The following is a 19,307-nucleotide window of genomic DNA, read 5'->3' as shown; positions in this document are numbered from 1 at the left end:
AGCAGCCAACTACCGGCAATTCTCAACCTCTGCAAAGTTTCAGTCAGTGGGTTAAAGTTTTAGTTTGAGAAAGAACAGTGAAACTAGACATGTCTCCCATTACCAAATACTGCTCTTGATCATGATCTCCTCCAAAACTTGGAATAAATGAACTTAAACTCAGGACCTGCCTGTGTGGCAAAATCGTCCTGTCAGTAGCATTTGTCCAACTCACTGGCAAAATGACTCCTCTTTCCCTGAGCAGCTAGCTCAAATGAAAGAGGTTCTTTCTTCTGTTATCCATTCTTTTTCTGATTTTATTGGCACAGGACAATGGTTGTGTATCTAAAGATCTTGGTTCTGCTAGTGACATCCTGGGGAGTTACAAGGTCAGGGTGACAGAATTTTTGTTAGCTCTCAGTGAGTGCTTAAGGACTGTCAGTAAGAAAACTGCATTGAATCAAATTTGAGCAAACAGGCTAAAGTGAAAAGACTTTGTAATTTATCAAAAAAAAAAATTGAAAGTTTGTCTTCTTGTTATTCTCTGGTATGGTCGGTTCTTTCTGTAATGTCATTTTCTTCAGTGCTTGTTGTTTTTGAAACTATAGCTGGTGTAACATGTCTATACAGCTAAGGCTAAAGCTTGTATTAAATTGCCAGCTGCAAGGACATAAAATATAATCTAAGACACAATAAATTTATGCTGGAGGAAGTATCGGATTGAGCAATTGCTCAGCTTTGAAGTTTTTGTAATACATGTTATGTTTTAGCACCCTCTTTTGGAACAAAGTAATACTGCTGGTATCTACTCTTAAAGGCTTTGCTAAAGCTGGAAAGCAATTGCAACGTGTCCAAGAAAAGTCCTTGGCTGCAGTTACAGATACAGTTTAGTTATGCATTTGGTATTCTATAAATTTACATAAATGGAACTTTCTCATCCCTCTTATGCTTAACAACTTCGTATAAACACTCTGTGTTGTTCATTTAAGTTAGCCAAGGACTGGGAAAAGATTGATGGCTCCGCACCACAAGCCGAAGCTGAGGCGTTACAACAGACCGTAGTCCGATGCGCTCTTCCTCACGGTCTGCACGTCTCCTGCGAGGAGCCTGGTGGCGGCGTTACCTTGCTGTGCCTTGCGAGTGGGCCTGCATGATCCCTCTCATACCCACTAGTATTTAGTGGTAGGGTAGCAGGAGGTCCCAGTTTGGGATCGTGGTCCTGCTGTCTTGAGACCTACACCAAAGAGCTCACAGGGTGATGTGCAATGGTGTAGCACAGAGGGGAAGGCAGGGAAGGGAGCTTTCTCTGTACTCCTGCCCCTGGGAGTAGAAATGTATTAATGCCAAAAGAAAGGTAGTGGGGGGAAGGTCAGCGAGTACATTCTGAATAGAAGAAAGGGCTACACTTTGCACTGTCCACATCAGCTGTCACTACCTGGCTAACTTCTGGGGTACAAGTGATAGGCAGTCAAGCTCCTATACGTTGTTTTGGCTCCAGTAGTTGGTATGGTTGCCAGTTACCTTCAGAGATACTGTATGTGCCAAGAGAAGGATTAAAAAATTAGGACACCGGAGAATAAAATCTGCCTGGATTTAACTTGCTTTTCTTGTGCATATTCATTTTAATAAGCCTTATTCACAACAACAGCCTTCAGCAAGAGTCTTGCTTCATCAACGCACGGTGCAAATGATAATAAACAAACAGGCCATGAATGATGCAAGGGTCTGGAAGAAGAGAAAAGATAATCCAGTTAAAGTGGCTGAAATTCCTTTTCAGGACTAGAATACACTCTTTATATAAAATAATTTCTATGTGGTTACAGGAGATCGTTAAAATATCTTTTTCCTACATCTTGTCAATGATTTCGTTCTTCCTTCTGCTGTCTGCCTCAAGGTAACTCGGTGTAGATTTGTCAAAGTGCTGAGCACTTACAGCTGCACCTGACATCAGTGAAAGCTGTGCTACAAATAAATTGAACGCAAGGGAAACGTGCCATTTTCCCTATCTACCGGCTGAAAGGGAGGCCGAAAGGGGCATGTCCAAAACCAGTTGATACTTCAAATGAATGTTTCAGCCTCAATCCTTTCCCTGGTGAACGAGGGGTAAGAACATCCCTCACTTTGTCTTGCTACACAAACACAAACACAAGTCAACTGACTGCTGTGAACCAACCGGTTCGTCTAGATGCATCCACTCTCACACCCTGAAAGTAAGGCTTGTGCCCTCTGTATCTGCACCCCTCTTCCCCATCACTAGCCTTTTTCGCCCTTATTTGCAGCGTTGTGTGCCCTTGCTGCCCTGCGGAGGCACGTCAGACGCTGCTGCTTTGAGCCGAGCCATGGTCCGGCACGCCGTTCAGCAGAGGCCCTCTGTTGCTTGATGACGCCTGACCATCCTCTTCCCTCCACCCCCAAAACATGCCTCAACGCCTACGTGGTCGTACACGCTGAGAGAGAAGATGTGAAAAGTTTGATCGGTGTTGAGCATCATAGGAAAAAGTATTAAATGTAGAATATTGATAGTACACAGGGAGCAATTGTTGCAAGATAATGATAAAAGGCTGTAATGACATCATCAGGGAGTTTTTCCATCCTCTTCAGGGAATGGGTGAGCTATATTCGATTCTGTAAGTCTATATTGCACATAAGGAACTGGATAGAACAAGCTTAGATTTGTATAAACAACCTTATTTCTGAACTCCGGTGATTAGAAAACCTCATCTTTCCAGCACTAATAATTTTTTTCTTTTGTGTGATTTCACAGGCTTTTGAAAAATAACAATACCCACATTGTAGCTCACTTATCCCAAATGCATCACCATTGGTATTGGTACAGATTCCTGGCACATTAGCACATGAAATGTTATCTAGTGGGACAGCTGTGTATGTGTTCATGTAACTCAACTTTGGTCTGAAGAAAAGTCTTAGATAAAATACTTATTATGTTTGGGTTTTTTCATTCAGATGGTGTGGGAGTACAACGGAAGATTGGCAAGGAGGATTGTAAACATGTTCAAGTGGCTTGCAGCTGGGGTGTCGAAAAACACATATATCATCCTAATTGTTGTTTAGCTTTGTGTGCGTGACGGTGTTTAGATAACATAGGCCTGTGATAGACTCAGAGGCACCTTATCGAACATCCTTGAGATTCCTGCCCCTCTGTGGGAAAGATCAAAGCACAGTGGAAAACTATGCCTGTGAAAATCCTTGATATATACAGGTGAAAGCAGCAGGTTTGAGATCTTTTATTTCTTCTCCTTTTTCTGGCTATCAAGGACCGAGCTCCACGGTCCCTGTGTCTCCACTTGTGTGCCTCTGCCCGGATGCTGCTGCGGAGATCCCCCAGGTCACAAGGTTACAAGAATAAATTTACTCTTTGCATTTCATCTGTGGTTTTGTGGTTGTTCCTGCATTCCGCCTGCATCAGCTCACACAGATAGAAATCTGTATGTATGTTTCAATAGACACAATGTGTTCCAAGAGGCCCAAACAAAAGGCTTTATTTCATGTATTAGTAAAAATGGGATAGCAAAGGTTGTATTCACCAAATGGTTGGAGGAGGAATTGTTTCTTTGATCTCATGCCTTGGTTGGAGCATAGCATCCACAGTTACCCTTTGCCTATGCTTGTGGGGTTAGAACTTCTATCTCCCATTTAGGTGCTCCAGCCACTATGCTAGAAAGTCTTAAAAAAAAAACCCAAACAGCTTGTTGCCTGTCCTGAGAACAATGTCAGTACTTTATTCATACTGACCTTCAGCAGTCTCAGGCCACCAGGCCAGAGGGAGTCTGGAGCAGTGGAGGAAGACCAGTTAGGGAGCACTTAAATTGGAAATATGTAAGTCCGTGGGGCTTTAGAAGTTGCGTCCATGGCTGCTGAGGGAGCTGGCTGATGTCACTGAGGCCACTCTCAATTATCTTTGAAATACAGTGTAGCTTCTCACAGTGGAAGAGGTTCCTGAAAACCAGATGAGATTGAGGAGCATTTATCCTGTCTTCAAGAAGGGCAAGAAGGAAGATCTGGAGAACTACAAGCCAGTGAGCCTCACCTCAGTCCCTGGAAACGTCATGAAGAAAATCCTTCTGGAAATCATCTCCAAACATATGAAGGTCAAGAAGGTGATTGTGAGTAGTCAGCATAGATTTACGAATGAGAAATGTTGCTTGACTGACCTAATCATCTTCTATAACAAGGTGATTAGCTTGGTGGATATGCTAGAGAAAGGGACACTTAAATAAAAATAAGGTTTTCCAAACTGAATATACATTGATTAAAAGGCCCTCTTCTACCTGTGCAGTGTAATATGAGAAGGCTAATTGCTACCTGTTTTCATCTTTATTTCCTAGTATACTGCCCTGGATGGTATCATGTATATTTGAGCATATATATATATGAACCACGTATATATGCATCCATGTGTATCTATGATCTATATATATGGATAATATATGTTTATTTCTCCCAAATTAATGAATTACAAGACAATTATTTCTTCAGCTACAAATGCTGGGTAGTTCTGCAGTGCTTGGGGATGTGATGTGAATTAATCAGTTACTATTAGTAAAACAGCTTGGAACCATAGGATGATGTATACAAAACATTTTAATATCCTTAAAATGTGACAGCTATTTTACTGGAAAGAGAAAGTGGCTGTCCCATACCTAGAGACCTCACTCTAACTGTAGATGATAAGTTAAAAAAAAAAAAAAAATCAGGGAAACAAAACAGTGTAGCTACAAGGTAGATCAAATATTTTTCAAAAGTTAATATGGTAGTAACTGTTACTGGATTGCTGTTTGTTTGCAGTATGGAAGAAACCTTGCTTAAGCATGTGTAACAACTGCTTAGGCTAGAATGAGAGTGGCATTTAAAGATTGGGAGACATATCAAAATTATTGAGAAATAACAGAAAACATGTTTCATGTTGAACGATACTTGCACAAGACGTGCCGAGTGGTTTAGGCAGTGTTAAACAGGGCTGGGAGTGACGGGAGAGAAGGCTAGGAATGGAAAGAAAGAACTCTGGTTTGATTTGGCGAAGTGACAGCAAATTTAAGAATGTGAATGGGGGACTGCATGTGCAGGTAGTTCTGGTTTACAGGTATCTTGAAAGGAGGAGGCGTGTGGCATGCTCAACGAGCAGGAAAACCAAGAGTTTTTACCTTCCCTTAGAAGGGGAGATTTTTAAATAATCCGTAAAAGAAACACAAAGAAGAACTGGGTTAGCTTTCTTTGACGTCTCACTGCAACGGTGACATCTCCACAGGGAATCAGGCTTCTGCAGTTGTGCGTTCAAACCGGTCATTTCCAGTAGTTTTCGAAATGTTAACCCGTGTCTCTTACACTCCAGAGGAAAGTTATAACCGTATCCCAGTGATAAAGCAAAACCCATTTCGGAGGCAAGATCATCTCACACTTACCTCACGATTCCCGGAAGATATTTCCCCCGATTTCCCTGGAATGGGAAAGAGCAGCTTTGATGCACCTCTACAATGTCAACAGAGGGGTCCCGAACGGGAGACCCGCCCTTGACCCCTTCCCTCAGCCCTGCCCGCCCCCAGCCCTGCCTCCCCTCAGCCCTGCCCTCAGGTCAGCACCGCCCACCCCGCCGCCGGCGCGGCGGCGCGTTGCCCTCTGGGACTTGTGGTCGCGACGGGGAGGGCTGGGGCGCGCTCTCCCGCCCGCCGGGGCGGGAGGCGGACTACAGCTCCCAGCATGCACCGCACCGCCGGGCCCGCCCCCGACTCTCTGTGAAGCGGCGGGAGCAGAGGGCGCCGGTGCCGCCGCCGCTCCCGCTCCCCCCCGCCGGGCCGCGGAGCTGCCCCCTCTTTTCCCTGGGAGCAGCAATGCGAGGCGCGGCATCCTCTTCCTCCTCCCCCTCCTCTTCCTCCTCCCCCTCCCCGTAGCCGCCGGGGGGCCTTTGCCGTCGCCTCAGCCCCGCCGGTGCGGGGAGGGTGGGCCGGGCCGGGCCTTGGGCGGCTAACGGGGAGAGGCCCCCGGCGGTGCCGGCGCCATGTGGCAGAGCATCGGGCTGACCTTTGTGGTGATCGTGGCCACCCTGGCCTGCGTGCTGCTCTTCATGCTGTGCGGTGAGTCCCGCCCGCTCCCCGCGGCGGAGGGGGCGAGGGGCTGCGGGAGGGGCTGGCCTGGGCTGGATGTGCGGGGGTCGCATTCCCCTTCGCCCCCTCATCCCCTCTCACACACCCCCCCCGCCGTTCTCCCTGGTGCTTCCTCTTTGCTCGGATTGACTGGAGGAAATGAAAGGGCCCGGGGCCCGGGGGGGGCGGGGTGGGGGATCGCGGGTGGTTCACAGCGCCGCCTTCTCTTTGTTTCCAAATAATTTTGAGCCTTGAAATGCTTCCAGATCTTAATTCGGTGACTAATCTGAAGCTGACAGCTTTTTTCTCTTTTAGGGAGCGGGCCACTCTGTGCAGCTTGTACATGGGTCTGAAATGCCAGTGAATGGAAGAAGTAAACTTCCTCCTGGTACCACTCAGCTTTTGACATCTGTTTGCTAGAACAGTTGGAGAGCAGCTCTTGGGCGTTTTTTTTTTTCTTATGCGGATCCAAGACTTGATTTATTTTTCTTTTTTAAATGTAGAGAAAAGGGTTATGTCAATGAGAGGCACGACTTGCAGGTCTGCTGGAGTTCTTGGAAGGAGTCAGCAGTGTAGTGCGTGTGGGTGTTGCGATCAATATGTTGAACTTGAAGCTCTAAAAAAAAAAAAAAAACCACCACCACCAGACTCAAATATGCCATACCCTGTGGCAAAAGGCTTGTGAGATAAAACGCAAATGCCAGATGGGTTTATAAGTGATTTCTGAAAACCAAGGGAGCAAAGGGAAGAGTGAGCGGAGATCACTTTAAAAAATTGTTAATTGTGGTCAAAATGGCAAAGCGTTGGGAAAAGATTTTGCAATATCAAGGGACTGGATAGTAAAATGGGAGGTGAAATCCAATATTAACATGTATGGAGTAATGCACATAAAGTGTGAAATGTGTGCATACATAATTTCTGTGGGGAAGTATAATGGCTTCAAACTGAGCTGTTAGTATTCCAAAGAGAGGAGGAGCTGAACTAATTGCAAGCACTTCTTCAAAATACCTGTTTAATGCTTTATAGCAAGCAAATAGGAAAATCAAACATTAGAAGATTGAAATAAAATAGAAAATGACATTATATTGCTGCAGGAATCTACCGTGTGCCTGTGTCTCAAACTGTATTTTCTTGTTAAAATTTATTACCTTATTAAAAAAAAAAAATCATAATCCTAGTTTATTTTTAAGAAGCTAGGATGGTGAGAGCTGCGTGATGATTTCTGCATGAAAAAAACTCTAAATAGGTTAGATCAGTCTAGCTTGAAAAATAGATGACTAAAGGGAGGGTTATGGTTATAAACAGAGTAGAATCAAAAAGGTGAACTGGGAATGGTTGTGAAATTTCTTCGTTACAGAAGAAATGGAAGACCTAAAGTTACATGATCAAACAACAGGCTTAAACAAAAAGCTTTTATTACACAGTGGGGAAATAAGTTGCAAGCTCATTAACAAAGAATATTTTGGGTGCTGAAACTTTTATCATTTAAAGTTTATGGTAGAAAGGTCAACATCTTTAAGCTATGGTACTAATATTTAGGTAAGGAAATTTCTGAAATACAGGTAACTGGGACTGCAAGGGTATATGTGGGTGCACCTTGTATACTTTCCCTGGTCTTGTGCTCTTTTCCTCTGCATCCTGTGCTGTCCATTGTTACAGACTAAATGGAGACCTAGGTGGATATTTATTCGAGTTTCTATATACTCATTAGGTGTTGTCTGGCACCTTTTAATCTTTTAGAAGATGAGATGTGATACTTGCTCGGGTTTTTATGTTTTCAGAGTATGCATATGAGATCTCTGCTTACTCTTTGGCTGAAAGATTAAAATTATTTTGCAATGTGCTGTTCAGAAGCAGAAATGGGTGTCACTTTCTCCAGGCCTTTCTGCTTTTGTCTGTATGTGACAAATAGAATTGAAATGCTAAGGATCTCTATCTTTGCTGTTAACTTACATCTCTCTAGTTTTTTCTTGCTTGGAGAGCAAAAGTAATTAATTACTTTATTTTTAAGTGGCTTGTAAATACTTAGCAGTTTGGATTTATGCATTGTACAATCAACTTGGATTCAATGCATATTTTACTTTGAATCATTCATTAAATTTTACTTTCAACAGTATCAGAGCTTATAAAATGATTGCTAAAAGCACCTAGATTTCAAAAGTATCTCACACAGGAAGCTGGTGGGTTGGTTTTTTTGGGGAGGGTGGGGGGGGATTTGAACTGTTACACGGTTAGAAATGACTTAGTAGGATTTGATAATGATTTACAGCATTGGTAATCATTTTTTTTTTCATCATACAACATTTATTAATTAACATTGGCACACTTCTTGTTCTTGTGCCATGATTATTAATGAAAAATATTAAAGGAAAACGGTGTCAAGACCAATACTAGAAAAAACTGAGTACAGCTACTTCCAACTTCATTATTGCTTATCTGTACCAGTGATAGGCAGTTTCCTACCCATCTTCTTACCTACAGGTTCCTATTCTTTACAGCCTGTTAGACTCCCAGGGTGACCAAGTGCTGTGTATGACAGGATATGAGTAAATGCCAACCAGTGATATATACAAATCAGTGGGCAAATCTGATACAAGAATGGCTGGATAGAATCTAGAGTAAGCTCGATCTGATTATAAGAATATTTTACAGCCATCTGATGTATTGATGTCTTGAAACAGCCTTATGAAAAGGTCTTACAGGGTCAAGAGCCTAAGGAGCTGTAGCTTGGATTTTGAGTGGCTTAAAAGGGCTCGTGGTGTGAATTCTTGCAGAGAACAATAGACTTAAATATGCAGGAGACATCCGAGGATCATGTGGATTTCTGCTGTTTATCACAAATATGATGTGATAGGTTCTATCAAAACTTAAATAATGGGGGAAAACCTCATTTTGTCTTTTTTCTACAGTGAAAAGACAAAATTCAAAGCACAAACTGTCAGAAGTTATTTGGACCAGTTCTTCAGCTGTGTGAAAAGCAAATGTTTATGCCTGAATTAGGAATTTTATGTCTATAGAAGTACTTTGAATAAATGACCTGATTTCTTTTAAACACTTCTGGATGCTTGCAACTGCTACTTTCAGTGTTAATCTGAATTTGTTAGGAAGCATGGAAGGCTGGCAGCTAGCAACATCTCTATTTGTAAACTGATCACATCTGACATAGAAACCATTGAGGGGCTGTAAACACAGCAATTTTTCAGTTGTTTATTTAAAAGTGGGAGTAAGGTAACATGCATCTTTTGTTTTATTCCCACCTTTTCTGATTTCCTTTCTCTGGTTTCTCTCTGGCAGTCTCATTGCTTATTCTGTGTTCCTCTGCAGATGCGAGGAACTCGTGCATACTCAAGGATAAGATAAAATACCTGCCAAGGTGAACTCCAGTACTGCTTACCTCTGTTTTATTTTCCCAGTGTAGTAATGCAGGGAGCCATGTGAAATTGCAGAAGTTCCTTCAGTGGAGCAGGTGGAAGAGTTTGTCTCGTTTGTCAAGAGGTTAATCAGATACAGTTTGAGAGACATGACCTTAAAACAAAAATCGCTGAAACAAATGCATGTTTTGCTTAACAAGTCTTGAATTGAGGTGCAGATGGGAAAACACTTGAGCCCTACGTTCTACCTGAGTAACTTTATCTTTAGTGCTTTGTTTAAACAGTTTTATAACTACCTTAAATGAGTCAATATTGTAAAATACTTCAAAAGACGAGGAAAATCGTGCTTGATTAGAACAGCAATAAAGAGAAAATACCCTTTAATTTGAAGCCAAGTTTTGAAACTGTTATGAATGGGATATAGGAAGAGAGCAAGTTTTCTTTCAGTCAGTGGGCAGCACGTGGTAGCGTTGCATTAAACGGAGCAGGTTTAAGGAGCTGTGCTGAACCCAGCACTGTGTCACCTGATGTCTTCCATTATTCCAGTATCACAGTAGTGTACTCTTCCTTTGGCCTGATCTTCTCCATAGCAAAGCTATCCACTGGGGCAGTGTATTATCTACACATTAAAAACAGCGCAGCATTGAAGTGACTTGTCTGTCATCACAAAAAACATCTGGCGCAGAGCTCAGTAGAGCTCTCAAATCTCAGGTTAGCATCTAGAGCTTTTTGCTCTTTATTTTTTTTTTTTTGTGCTATAGCTGCTTGAGATTTTCTGTGATGGACACTTCAGCATTTGAATACAGGCAACATTCACCTTGGTGATACCCTCTTTCTAAATTAGTTTTTATGTGCTGGAGTAACAGCATCTCATTTTCAAATCAGTAGGGACACAGAGGTAAAAAGATCTTGCAAGACTGCACAGGAAATCCATAGTAAGGTCAGAAATAGAAACCAGATCTTCAGACTGTCTTGTCCTGTTACATCACCTTCCTTCCTTTCTTGATTATTTGTATTTCACATAAGAAAAATCAGGTTGCTTTACCCCAGCACTCCATATTAGCCAGAGTTTTTTGTTTTGTTTGCTCTTCCTGATTCAAATGGAAGAGGAAAATGTGCTCCAGTAAAGAAAACTGTCTGTTAGCTTTTGCACAGAAGCCAGTATAAGGTAAATGAAATACATGGAACTCCTCGCCTTTGGAGAGGGAGTAACGCTGTAGTCGGATCATTTTGTTTCTTTCCCCTTTACAAATAACTAAGAGCTGGTTTGGGAAGTAACAGAAAAGGTAGCTTTAATGAAGCATAGTCAAATAATAAAATCAGTTTAACGTCCTGATACTGCATAGATGCTACATACATCTACGTGTGAGTCAATAAAAGAGGCTTTGACTTGTGGTCCCATCTTTGCAAACAGATTTCATCATCATTTGTGAGAGAGGTTGACATGTTGATGGCACAATGTCAAATGTGGCTTAAATATCTTCCGATGGCACCTGGCTGTGGTGTTTTAAGTGAGACAGTGGCCCCCAGATTTTAATGAGTACTACTAAACTCTGCAAGGCTGGGAGCTGCAGTTTTTCCTAAAAGCAAAATACTGTCTGTTTGTGGTAGATCAGATTTCCCGACTCTGGGTTGGAGGTGTCGGCTGCACCAAGGGCTGGAGCCCCTGCTCTGAGTGCATGAAATCGCTGTTGGTGTGCTGTTTGGCTTCCATAGGTTCAATCATGGTAAGGATTAGCTGCAAAGGGAAATCGAATGACTAAAGAAAATAAAGGCAGCACTGTGGAAGGCTGATTCAAATCAAGTATTTTGTGTGTGGTGAGGTGAAACCAGCAGGACTTCTTTGAGAATGGCTCACCTGAACGAAGTGGAAGCATTTGAGATGCAAACTGGTGGTGTCAGTTACCTGTCCAGGAAGAGCTCTACAGGAAAAGAGCTGCAAAGCTAAACCGAGCTGCATAAAGACAAGAATGCAAGGAAATGCCCGTTTTTTTGGGTTTTTTTTTTTGTTTTTTTTTTTTGTTTTTGTTTTGGTTTTTTGTTTGTTTTTGTTTTTTTTTGTTGTTGTTGTTGTTTTGGGTTTTTTGTGTTTTTTTTTTGTTGTTGTTGTTTTTTCCTTTGGATGTATTTTAAATTACTTTACAATTATTTTATTTGAAAAAATACGCTATTGTGTAACTTACATTTCTTCAGTGTGGCATGATGTTGCGTGTTACCATTTTGCAATGCTCTTAGGCTGAGAAATTAATAGATGTGTTGTCTTCTGATTTCAGAAGTAACTCAGTACTGTGAATCTGCCTCCAGGCTTTGTGTGTGTGGTTTTGCTTGATGGTGTATTTAGTTGATACTGTTGCTGGAGAATGTTTCTCTTACCCCGAATAACTTGTTCTTTAGTAGTCAGGGTATTTCCAAGAAAATTCCTATTTGTACAGTAACAGTGAGGCAACAGGGAGTCTCAGCTGAAGAGGCAGTCTTAACTTGATTCTGACAAGTGTGTTTGTTTTGGGGATTTTTTTTTTTTTTTTTTTTTTTTTAAGCTTTCCATCCCAGCTGGCTCTGTAACTAGAGCAAGTGAAAGAAAGAAATCTTTCTGCTTTGATTACCTTCTATCTAAATGTCTCTGCTACAGGCTGGGAGATCTTGTGAGGTTTTGAGGCTCTAGTTTTCCAGCCTGGTTGCCCTCCCACTATTAGCATTGACTGAGCCTGCTGTAACTTTCTTTTCAATGCGCTGCATTGTGGTTTGTTTCAGCTGGCTGTTATCATGAGTCGGGTTGTTTGTCGACTATAACCAGTCTTGTTGGGTGATTTATTTACAGTGTCTTGTTTGTAGTCTTGAGCTAGAGAGCTCTAAAGTCTGTTTTTAGTACTTTGTATTTTGGATACTGAGACCATTGTGCGCTAATTCAAACAAAGTGTGTGTGTGGGGGGGAATTCATGCTGCTTTTTGTGAGAGTGTCTGAGAATTAACTGTGAATGTTCTTCTGAATTTCTCCCCCTGCCAATGGTAATTGTGTAAGTTGCCTTTCTGCAGTGATAGAGGAAGCATGTGCTCTGCTTTATCTAGCCTAAGTTAAAGTACCTCTCTCAACAGGGTATTTATTTATACCAAATATATTCAGGTCATGCCCTATAGATCTTTTGGGAAGGCCCTGAATATTTTTGGCTCTTCCTCCCTGCTCTGTGGTGTTATCTGGAAGTAATGTGTCTGTTTCACAGTAATTCACTTTGCAAGTGTTTTAGGTAGGATTTTAAGCAACCAAGCAAAAAGTCAAACCCAACCAAACTGTCTATCTGAGAGTGTGTGTCTCCCCCCTCCATGTGCTTGAGTGGATTTAGTAGAATGTACCACATGCTTTTCATGCACTTCTAAGTCTAGTGTCTCAAATTTTGTCTGTCAACAAATTGAAGAGTTGAAAACATTTTTAAATGGCTTGTAATATTCCGCTTAGATCTCACTTTCATGCAAGTGACCTATATTCACTTGGAATATTTTATGCATTTTCCTTCCCATGTGGACTAGAAATGAGCATGACTTTTGGAAATTTGATTACTTCTAATGATGTTTAGACCCATGAGAAAAACGCATTGGTTTAGTCTTCAGAATGCACAAAGCATTGAAGGTCCCAGAGACCTGAAATACCCCTCAATAGAAACAACTTTCAAAAAGTTGTTACTTCAGTTCTTCTAGATCTGAAAACAAAAAAGATGCCGAAACCAGGCATCTGCCATTGAGGGTTTTTTAGGTGCAGGGGGATTTAATGCATTTGTGGGACATCAGATTCAGTTTAATCACAAATCATTTAAAGGTTGTGGTATTAATGGAAAAGGAAATACTTGGTGTAGGCTTTAGGAATTAATTTAGATTATAAAAGGTTGTCATATAAAAGCTTTCCTCCAGCTCTCCTCAGCAGCAGAGAAGTTATGGAAATTAGAAGTCTGAAGGATGTGAGAAGTATTCCAGGAGGGAGAGAAAGGAAGGGTGAGATCTTATCTCACCCTAAGCAATGGCCTCCTCATATTGGCCTGACTGATTACAGAAGAGGAAGAAAAATAATGGTGCTGGGGTTACACAAGTGCCACTTATTAATCTTTCTTCCCCTTCCCTAATACACCCCTACTGTCCACACTCAGAAGTCTGTTTCTGCTGACAGCAGTGTCATCGGGAGGACAGATTTCCCTAGCCCTGTAAAATAGGGTTCTTATTATTTGCACAGGTCAGCAGTACAGGCTTGAATAGCTAGCAAGACGTTCTGAACAGAGAATGGGAGTACTAATTTATAGCTCTATGCAAGACAGATGGTTTTTGGTGTTGCAAATGATGCTTATATAGCATATGTTTTCAAATAGCTGTTTAAATTTTATGCTACTTCACTGTGTATTTCACGGAGAAGTTATGTTCCTGTTCTACGGATGATGAAACTTGACTGGCTGGCTAGAGGGAAAGGGGTATCACTAGTCCTCAGCTGGGGAAAACTCCAGTCTCTCTTGACCTAAATGCTTAGATAGGGGAGACCTTTTAAGAGGAAGATTTTGATTTAGGTCCAGATATAAATATATCTGGTTTTTTAAGTTCCTTGTCTACCTGTTATAGAAACACTGATACAAGAAAGAGGCGGACCTGAATCTTAAATATTTTTCAAGAGAGGTTCTTGAAATGTGACCATCTCAACTCTTTAGTTGCATAGTTCTGGGACTCAGAGCATTTTAGCAGTGGAGCAGAACATAAATTTACCCGAGATTGTTAATTTTACTGCAATGGGATTTGGGCATGGTGAGGGAGCACCTTGAACTTGGGGGATGGGGCCTTTAGTGAACGTAAGGAAGACCTTGTGCATTTCAAAATAAGATTTATTATAAAACATGGTATTAATTTAAAGATTTCCACAAGTGTGATTCATAGTGATTATGTAATGCAGCTTTTAAAATGTGATTTTCAGAATGATGTGCTTGATGAGTGAGGGTAGAAACTCTAGCGCTGCCTTTTTACAGTGCCTGTGTAATGAACCCTCAGTCCTTATTTTAGGTATAACCACAGAAATTACATTTCTCCTGACAGTCAAGACTTTTATCTGTGAAATGGTGATCACCCACCTGCTGCTCACTGTGGCAATACAACTCAGAATGTGTAGATCCTTGCCTGGAGCTTCAATGTTTGCTTCTGGATGAGGAAACTTTACTGTCAAATTGGTATTTATAGTACTGTAAAAAGGAGTGGGTATGTTGTGGAGGGGTGTGTTGGGGTTGAGAGTTGGTAGTTAAAGGATGGGAGCTGATCAAATTTTTTGTTTTTCTTCTCACTTGGTATACTTTGCCTGAGAGCTGACTATCAATCTGTACTAAGTAACTAAGCAATACCTTTTTTCTTTCTCCTGCAGGCTGGTACGTGGTCTGGCAATTGTTTTTGTCTAAATTCAAATTCCTGAGAGAATTAATAGGTGATACGGGGTCCCAACAGGGAGACAACGAGCCTTCAGAGACTGACGCTGAACAGGAGACTCCACCCTCACCTCAGAGAGGCAGACAGAAATCTGCTCGACAGCGAAGGGCACCTACAGAAGACACAACTTAAAGTACTCTGAACTTCTGACTAACTATGAATAGGTTAAGCACCTCTGCACTGTGCCGTTCAGTGGTTTGATCTTGCTGAAAAACTGATTTTAAGAGGTAATATTAATACCTGTGGACCTTTGCTTCTGAACTACCAATGTATGCTACTTTGGTAGAGGTTCAGGGAGGGATTCAGCAGCGAGCCATAGAATACTGGAAGAAAGGAGGGGTGGAGAGAAATCTCCATCAGAAAAACACTGAGCTGCTGTAGCTCCTATCTCTGCACACAGATTAAAAACAGGTCCTGGACCATAGGCTTAGCCTTTGCATTAGTCTGAACATAGTAAGCATTTTAGACTTGAAATGGTTTCTAAATTATTTTTTCTTTACAGCACTGTAACGACATATAGTGAAACTGAGTTATTTCCTTAGCTATATATGAATCTATATTTTTTTTCTTCAACCTTGAGAATGCATGTGAACTTGAAAAATGACCGAAAGAATATCCTGCTTCAGAAAGTGTTCTAAAGTGAGATTTTAGTTATGTTCTCATATAAAAAGTATGAATGAAATATGAAAAATCAATATTAGATGCACGTGATATGGAGGTTTTTATTATGTCCTTAAAAAAAAAAATAATAATTGGGCGCTAAGACCTGTTTTCTTGGTTTTGGCATAAGAAGGGTTACAGGTTAAACAGTCCTGCTAGGTTTCTGTATGTTTTTCCTGAACCTTTTACTGTAAGTCCAACTTGTGTTGGAGAGGTGAAGGTGCGTGAAGGTGCCTGGGTGATGTACTCACCGCTCGGTATTCTGAAGCATCATCTTTGGATTTTTGGATACTAAGCACTTCTCTAGTTCACTTTGTACACCTTTACATCAGGTATATGGTACCTGACATAACTTCTTTCCTGGACCCAGTTAAGGCATTCTGACCAATTTGGTAGGCATCACTGTAACACTTTGATAGTGTTATAGCAACAGATTTGGTACCTCATGTTTGCTGGAGGACTTACTGATTTTTACTGATAATAAGCAGTTGCTTCTGTTTTCTTTGAGAAAGAGTTATAGAGCTATTTTGACATTGCACTTCAGAAGGAAGAGCTCCACTTCTGTTTAGCAACTCTGAAGACTGATGCATGATATCTTTGGAACGAGGAGGAACGTGCATGTACCACCTCTGATGTGTGTGTGAGAGAACTACCGACAGGTCTTGTCATGATCAGCTTCAGTTTTCTCTCAAAGGTTGGATTGGTGGTGGTGGTGGGATCATTGTTCCCTGTATAAAAACTTAAACAAGACTACAAAATTGGTCTTGTACTTTTAGCTGTTAAGAAATTTAAACCTTGACTTCCAAACTTGTGGTTTGGTTCAACTGTATGGCTAAAACAGTAACACTTTTTCATCAAGTAGGCCTACATCTGGGAAAAGAGCACTCTTCTAGTGCCTTTATGTTTTAATTTGTCATCTGTGAATACTGCTCAAAAGCTAATGAGAGCATTCACTTCAGAAAATGATTTGGATGTTTCAGTATTAAAACATATAAGATCAGCCCCGACCTTCCTTTGGAGTCTAATACTGGCACGTATGTATAAGCATGCTTTTTATTACAGGGTTACATTTTCAAGCATGATGAGGCAGTGCTATGCACATATCCTTTAAACACACGTAGAAATATTGGTAGTCTCCTTCCTCTATGCTATCTGTTGGCAAAGGAATGCCTAACAATGTTTTGTTTCTTTAATTAGTAAAATTCCCAATCATTCAAACTGAGCAAAAGCAATCAAATTCTATTCCCTGCTGCTTTCGGTTGTTTGCCTTGCACAACTTAAGGTCACAATATTCTTCTGTCTGTACGTCTTGTCACACGATGAGATGTTCAGTTTAGCAGTGCTAAGCAAGTACTGGTACCTCTTTCTTAAGAAACATCTTCAGCATCTTTGTCTTGAGCTTTGCTAATATAGGCTTACAAATAGAGATTTTTTTAAATTTTTTTTTTGTACTGATGTAGGATATTGACACTCCACTGCACTTCACTTTTACTTAGACTTTAGTGTACAGAAGATGGCAAAAGGCTGATGCTTGTGGTATCCCTGGCTGAGATAAGTTAGCTTGGCCTCTGCTTCTGGTAGCTGCTGAAGAAATGTGAAGTTGCAGCAATATATGTGTAGCTAGTCAGGGTAGCTAGTCAAGGTGCAAGAATCAAGACTCTGGAGCATGATAATGAAGGAAAAATCCATGCGGGTTTGAATGCTGACACTGATCAAATATGCAATAAGATGGATGTGGAACCTGTGGGTAGCTCATCTGCTCTAGCCAAACCACTTCCTTCTCCCCTCCTTGCTGTATGTGGGTGTACATTTCAGTCCCCAGAGTTATTTTCAGTCTCTTTTTTTAAACAGCTGATGCTATTTTTTTAACGTTGTTGTGACATAACTGCCAATAATGCTGTCTGCCTAGTGTATAACTTTAATGATCTTATTAGTAGCAGGCCAAAGGTTTATATTACGCCGTTTGGAAGAATTTTGGAATGCTGATGTCTTCTGTCAATGCTTAATTTTTCCTGAAGGAGTCTGTAGTAAAATCTTTGTACAGGGCACTTCATGTGAGCTTGTGAAAGTGAAGCTGTATGTGTGAAAGCGTACTTGTGATAAGACCTGGGTTGTGATTGCTGGCAGTCCAATATACTCATGTCTTTGAATATTTTTACCAGTGTACTTCTGAAATGTTACTAGCGGGTAAGCACTTAACTTTGATTTGACCCATTCAAGTCTGAAACCTTACGAAGGCAACAGGTTACACGGTTGGTCTTGTTTTGTATAGTAGGTTCTGTTTTTAAAACTGTTTATTGCCTTATTGTTGCAGCCATTCTCTTGAATGTATCTTGGGTTCTTATTTTAAATAAAGTCGTATCACTTTTTTGCAGGGGCTGTGGAACTTTGAATAAGCAGTAATTACCAATGTTGTACGTGACAGTTAATTGAAAACAGTTACTGCAGTGAAGGCTGGAACGAACAGTGTAGACTGGTGGAAAAAATACAAAAGCTATTGCTAAAATTTGAGTGGTATAAACAATTCTGTTCATGCTGAATTGCATAATTCAGACCTGTTAGGGAGCCACTAAGGTTATTATCGTGGTGATCTAATGTTTGCCCATGAGGCTAATTCTATGCAGTTCATCCACTAAGCACTGCTGCTGTAGCTATTTGCAGTAAATGCCATATACTGTAACTGCAATTTGTGAGCAACTTGCTGCTTAATATCAGGTTTTACACTGTACTAGACCTGTGTATGTAATTCTGTTCTGTTTGGAAATGACCAGCATAAAGAATGTGTTCCATGTGGTCATTTGCTTCTTCAGTGTTATGATACTGTACCTAAAGCTTCTGTGGTTGTCTGTTTTCATCATTAACTGTTCCTTTAAATGACTGCACAGATGAAAAATAAAGTAACCAGACTTGATATGAGTACTTGACCCAAGTGGTTTTCTGATCTTTTTTGAATGGGATTTTGCCTGTGTAGAGTAAGACTTCTTGTTTGAGTGTGCAACACTATGAAAGAAAACTTGTCAAAGGTCACATTTAGCTGCTGTAGTACCTACAGATGGCTTCATTTGAAAGTGCAGAGTAGCGTATCTCTTAGAGAAGTTGTTAAAGGTGTTTTTTCTGCCCTGTCCTGGGAAGTTGTAGTTTCACTCTTAAGAATTAAAAAACCCCAAACAAACAACAAACACAACAAGAATCAAGCCACCTTCTCCCTCCTTTCTTCTTGATACTTTTAAGATTGGTTGTAGACTTTTTAGCTTTTCTAAAAGGAACTATGCTGGTAAAGTAGGAAGTTTCTGTGGAATGAAGAGGTACAGGAGAAGGAAATGAAAGCATGCTTCATCCTCGATTACTTCTGTTACGTAAAATGCCTAAGTGGACTCCTGGATTCTTTCACTGAATGATAAGAGATTAAAATAAGGTTGTTTTTTTTTTTTTTTGGTTGGTTGGTTGGGTTTTTTTTCCAAACAAACAAAAAAACAAAAACAAAACAAAAAACAGAGTGCACACACACACACAGACAAAATGCCTTTAATCTTGAGGTAATTACTTATTTTGCTATTGTCCTACTCATCTCACTTTTACAAGTGGGCTACTCCCCCAGTACAGTAAAATGCCATGGCGTTCTGTAACTTGAGCACTTGGGTCTTTTGATCTGCGTGTTTGAGCTGTATGTCTGGGGGTGTCTCTGGGGGCTACCCGTGTCGGGTGCTTGTAAAACACGTGCTTGCTTTTCTGCTTTGGTACCAATTCTGAGAAAAGCTTC

General features: G+C 41.0%; 1 protein-coding gene and 1 long non-coding RNA gene across 2 annotated transcripts; one reads left to right on the top strand and one right to left on the bottom strand.

Annotated features, from left to right (window-relative positions):
- Window positions 1-1,577: 1,577 nt before the first annotated feature.
- LOC116960411 lies at window positions 1,578-6,124 on the bottom strand. The gene is made up of 3 exons (XR_004406373.2): window positions 6,016-6,124; window positions 5,400-5,434; window positions 1,578-1,704 (listed from the first exon to the last, which is right to left on the bottom strand). It is a non-coding gene; the product is annotated as an uncharacterized LOC116960411 (long non-coding RNA).
- Window positions 5,719-18,471, top strand: SMIM13 (small integral membrane protein 13). Its single transcript, XM_032987763.2, has 2 exons — window positions 5,719-6,068; window positions 14,826-18,471. The coding sequence occupies exons 1-2, from the start codon at window positions 5,993-5,995 to the stop codon at window positions 15,017-15,019; spliced, it is 270 nt and encodes an 89-aa protein (XP_032843654.1). The 5' UTR covers window positions 5,719-5,992; the 3' UTR covers window positions 15,020-18,471.
- Window positions 18,472-19,307: the final 836 nt, after the last annotated feature.

Source organism: Tyto alba, unplaced genomic scaffold (genome assembly GCF_018691265.1).
Source record: "Tyto alba isolate M040663 unplaced genomic scaffold, T.alba_DEE_v4.0 Super-Scaffold_48, whole genome shotgun sequence".
Lineage (NCBI taxonomy): Eukaryota > Metazoa > Chordata > Aves > Strigiformes > Tytonidae > Tyto > Tyto alba.
The sequence above is the reverse complement of the archived record's forward strand: the minus strand, read 5'-3'. Positions and strand labels throughout refer to the sequence as shown.